We start from the raw sequence: 4,827 nt of genomic DNA on the forward strand, positions 1-4,827 counted from the left end.
ATTTCTCAGGAAACATTCACCAAAAAAATTTGACAGAAAAAAAAAAAAGCCAACTAACCATCTATAAAGGAGTTGGCACCATGGAGGACACTTAGGCTAGGGAGCCCACAGTTTGAACTCTGCAATTTCAGGGCTCAAGAGAAGTTGCTGAGAGTCCAGGGTGGGGACAGTATCCCTTCCCTAGACCACAGTTCCCTCTGACTAGATCTCTAGGTACTAAACTGGCAGGGCTAAGATTTTTATTTTAATTGTAAAATTCGCTTCACTGGGATATTGTAAAATTCAGTGGGATTTTTAGTACATTAACACCGTTGTGCAATCCTGCCGACTACGCAAAAAACAACAAAAAACAAAAAAACAATCTCACAACAATGTGCGATCATCACTAATATCTAGTTCCGGAACATTTTCAACCTGAAAAGGAACCATGTACCCATTAAGCAGCCATTCCCCAGTCCTCCTTTCCCCCAATCCCTATCATCCACTAATCTACTTTGTCTCTATGGATTTGTCTACTCTGATGGAATTATACAATATGTGGCCTTTTGTGACTTCCCTCTTTCACTTAGCATGTTTTCAAAGTCCATCCATGCTGTAGCATGCATTAATATTTCATTTATTTTTGTGGCCAAATAAATATTCTATTGTATAAATAGACCAATTTGCTTAGCCATTCATCAGTTGATGGACATTTGGGATGTTTCAACCTTTTTGGGTATTTGTGAATATCTGTTAGGAACATTCATGTACAAATTTTTGTTTTTATACCTGTCTTCATTTCTTTGGGGTATATACCTAGGCGTGGAACTGAGGGGTCATGTGTTAATTCTACATTTGACGTATGGAGGGATCCCAAGGACTTTTTTTGATGGTTTCTTCCAATGCATAGATCTAACAAATTGTCTTTGATCAATAATAGTGCCTTCTCTTTCTCCAACAAATTTTTTTTCTAATCAAAGTGATCATTTCCAGTCAGTATTTCATCACAGGCAATTACTGTCCTAGTTAGGTCAAGCTGACATCATTCCAGTTTTTATTAGTCCTTGTTCTTTATTGTGTGTTGGTGTCTGTTTTAGGGTTTTAAAAATATTTCACACTGCCTAGGGGTACAAGGGAAGAGGGAGAAGCCACCAGAACAGGTCATCTTTAAGTGGTCACTGACCCCCAAAATTCTGAGCTCTGGGGGCCTAAAAGCAAGGAAGACTTAAAATGTAAATCAGATCACATCCCTCTGGCCCAGCTAGCCTTATTTCAATTCACTACACCAAACTCATTCCCACTTAAGGCCTTTTCATTTTCTGTCTCTGTGGCTGGATTGCCCTTTCCCTAGTTCTTTCCATGGTTATCATTCAAAGTTCAGTTCATATATCCCCTCCTAATGGAGGCCTCCTCCATCATACCACACTCTCTTACCCTGCTCTACTTTCTTTGCTGCATTTAATCACTCTGAAATCCTTATTTGCTTGTCTATCTGTCCTCTCCACTAGAATATACACTTATGAGAATAAGGACCTTGTCTGACCTGTTTTCTGCTGTATCCCTATTGCCCAACAGTACCTGTATGTAGCAGATGATCTGAAAATATGTGCTAAATGAACAAAACTAGGACAGACTTTGGTAGCAGATGCTACATGTTCAGTGGGAAAACAATTTTAAAAGCACAACACATGATCTCTATCTGAAAGGGGCCTACATTTGTATTATGGAATAACATAACAATATTATTAATATGGAATAAATTAACACAGTGCTCTAATGTTTAAAGAGAATTGAGAGGCCTCCATCTACTTTCACCTTCTGATAGAATGGTTTTGAATGGCAAGCATTTGCACAATAAATTTTTTCTTATTTTTTGGACCCAGTCTGTACCTCTTAATTGCTTTAGGTATTTCTCTCTTTTCTTTATCCTTGAGAAATTGGCTCCACCATAACTTAGATTTAGGCAACTTCTTCAGTGTATACATGAATTCATCATTCATTCATTCATTGAATAAAACGGTACTGAGAGTCTATCATGTGCCAGGCACTGTTCTAAGTAACAAGAAAATGGACAGTAGAGAAAAAGGACAGGCATCTGGCCAGCATGGCTCAGGGGTTGAACACTGACCTATGAACCAAGAGGTCACGGTTCAATTCCTGGTCAGGCACATGCCCAGGTTGCAGGCTCCATCCCCATTGTGGGGCAGGCAGGAGGCAGCCGATCCATGATTCTCTCTCACCATTGCTATTTCTGTTTCTCCCTCTCCCTCTCTGAGATCAATAAAAATATATTTAAAAACAATTAAAAAAAGGAAAAAGGATGGTCTCATCACTCTTGATGGCGAAGGGCAAGAAACAAAGACATTGGAAATCACTTAAAGGCAGAGCATGGGCCAAGGCCCTGGATATAACATTAGGAAGCCCCCCTTTTGTTCAATAATAATGAAAAGAGTGAGATTTAGAAAGGGACCAGATAAAACATTTATTCATTCAATAGATTATTACTAAACATCTTCTATGTGACATGTAACCTGCTAGGTTGTGCAGGTGATCAATGAACAAATAGGCAAGGTAGTTCTTCCCAAGCATACAATATTCTAGTGTGGAAAATGATAAAATAGACAAGAAAAAAAAATCGGTGATGAGTGAGCTCTACACAGAAATCAAACCGGGTAATGTGACTGGCACTTCAGGCTAGGGGATGGGGAAATCAAGGAAGGACTTTAAGAACGTAATATTTGCCCTAGCCGGTTTAGCTCAGTAGATAGAGCATCGGCTTGCGGACTGAAGGGTTCCCGGTTCGATTCCAGCCAAGGACGCAGGCCCGGGTTGAGGGCTCGATCCCCAGTTGGGGGCGTGCAAGAGGCAACCTGTCAATGATTCTCTCACATCATTGATGTTTCTATCTTTCTCCTTTCTTCCTCTCTGAAATCAATAAAAAAAATAAAGAAGATAATATTTAACCTAAGCCTAATGAGAAGCAACCAGCCTTCAAAGAATGTTCTAGTCACAAGTGCAAAGGCCCTAATGCAGTAATGAGCTAGGAATATTTAAACAGCAAAAAATGTGTGGCTGGAGCAGAGGGGACAAAAAGAATGGTTAGGAGATTAAAGGAGAGAGAAGCAGCTTGGACTGAGAGGAGGCTCTTGTAATGATAGCATTGACCAGGGTGGTGGCAGTAAAGATGGTGAGGCATCAACTGATTAGGAAATACGGTTAACTTTACAGTGCAAAGCCTCCCTCTAAGTCACACTTGGTCTGTGATGTTATCCCAGTCCCATGTTTGGGGGTAGAGGTGTCACTTTGCCAATAAATAGCCCCCAAAGCATAGGGTGTTGTGGGGTGACAACCAACCAGCCATACCTACACTTTTAAATTCTTGAAACTTTGCCTTGAATGGGCCACACGTGCCAAACCCACGACAAGAAACCCTTTTGAAAATAGGAAGGGTTCAGGCACTTGAGATGGATTCTGAACTCCACTTGTAGGTTTCACTTCCCCAGCAATGGGTACAAATTAAGAAAACGATGGGCTCTCTTTCTCTCAAACCCTTAGTTTGCCCATCTTGTAAGCAAATTTGAAGGTTGCCAGTGGGTGAAGACAGGTGAAAGAGGAGGGGTTGAGGCTGCATTCAGCCTTCAACGTTTCCAACGGCCATTTATCCAGGCCAGAATCCCAAATACGGAAAACTTGGGTGTGAGGGTAGTGGCAATCCTTCTATGCCTTGATCCTTATCCCCAGGCCCAATATTTCCTGTAGGGTGGTAGAACCGAAGCTTATTCTTAACGCTTGCACTTTCCAAGGAGACGCAGGCTCTCTGGACATTATTTGCATATTGCAAAGCTGGCTGCAATCCACGTCACGGGAAGAGGGGCGCAGAAATGCAAGCTAACATGACTGGTTTCTACCTCGCCGCCCAACCACAGCCTGAGCTGTGGCGTCCGCCTGGCACCGCCCGGGTCTCCCACTTGGGACTCCAGGATTGGATCTCGCCTGACACCGCCCCCTCCCCATAGGTGAAGGAAAGCGGCACCCAGTTCCCTGAGCTGCATCTTTCACAAAAGGGGAAGCAAGTAAAAATACTGCTAAGGCGAGGGTGTGCAGGGGCCCTGGAGCTTGCAGACCCCATGGTCATGCTAAGGCGTCGGCCCAGAGTCCACCAGCCCGATACGATGGTGGGAAGCCCCGAGACCGTAGTTGCAGACCACCTCTAGCCAGCCCTCTGTCCCTTGCGCGCTCCCCTGGGCGCGATGTCCTCCACCCCCGTTACCTTGTAGAAAGTGACTGTATCCAGGGGAAGGGCTCCCTTGGTGTGCAGGCCGCTGCTGCCCTGCGGAGCGGAGAGAAGCTGGAGGAACAAGAAAAAGGGAAACAGCGGGGAGAGGGAAGAGGCGCGGGATACAGCGGCAGCCATCACGCCGGGTTCTGGCAGTGGGAGCTAGTAAGGCTGTAGCGGAGAAAGCGCAGAGCGGGAGCACGTGACCAGGAGGCCCCGCCCCGGAGGCTCACGCCCGCCTACGACGAGAGGGAGGGGCCACGTGAGGGGCGGGGAAAGAGGGCTGCCGTGTGCGCGCGCACTCAGCGAGGCTCCCGCCTTCCCAGGCTGAGAGGGAAGAGCGACGTGTGGGGTGGAGCAAGGAAGAGAGGGAGGGGAGGAGGGGCTGCCGCGCACGCGCACGCGCTGAGGCGCGCAACCGGCCATGCCTTTTCCCGTCCTCCTCCGCGTGAGGAGAGGCTGAGGCGCGTGCTTCGGTGTCTTTGCAGCTCTTGGTTCGCTGTCTTTCCTTGTCTCTGAAGAGGACGACGCCACAGGCCTATTTCTTCCTGCCTTTGGCCAATCAGGCAGGC

At 45.8% G+C, this 4,827-nt stretch overlaps 1 protein-coding gene across 1 annotated transcript in view; it reads right to left on the reverse strand.

Annotated features, from left to right (window-relative positions):
* The window catches only part of ERP29 (endoplasmic reticulum protein 29), a 6,881-nt gene extending 2,381 nt beyond the window's left edge, over positions 1 to 4,500 (reverse strand). Inside the window, exon 1 of the mRNA XM_005876220.2 lies at positions 4,250 to 4,500. Within this exon, the coding sequence (XP_005876282.1) occupies positions 4,250 to 4,393 (144 nt within the window). The 5' untranslated portion in view covers positions 4,394 to 4,500. The remainder of the gene's footprint in view (positions 1 to 4,249) is intronic.
* Positions 4,501 to 4,827: the final 327 nt, after the last annotated feature.

This window comes from Myotis brandtii, unplaced genomic scaffold, assembly GCF_000412655.1.
Source record: "Myotis brandtii unplaced genomic scaffold, ASM41265v1 scaffold482, whole genome shotgun sequence".
Taxonomy (NCBI): Eukaryota; Metazoa; Chordata; class Mammalia; order Chiroptera; family Vespertilionidae; genus Myotis; species Myotis brandtii.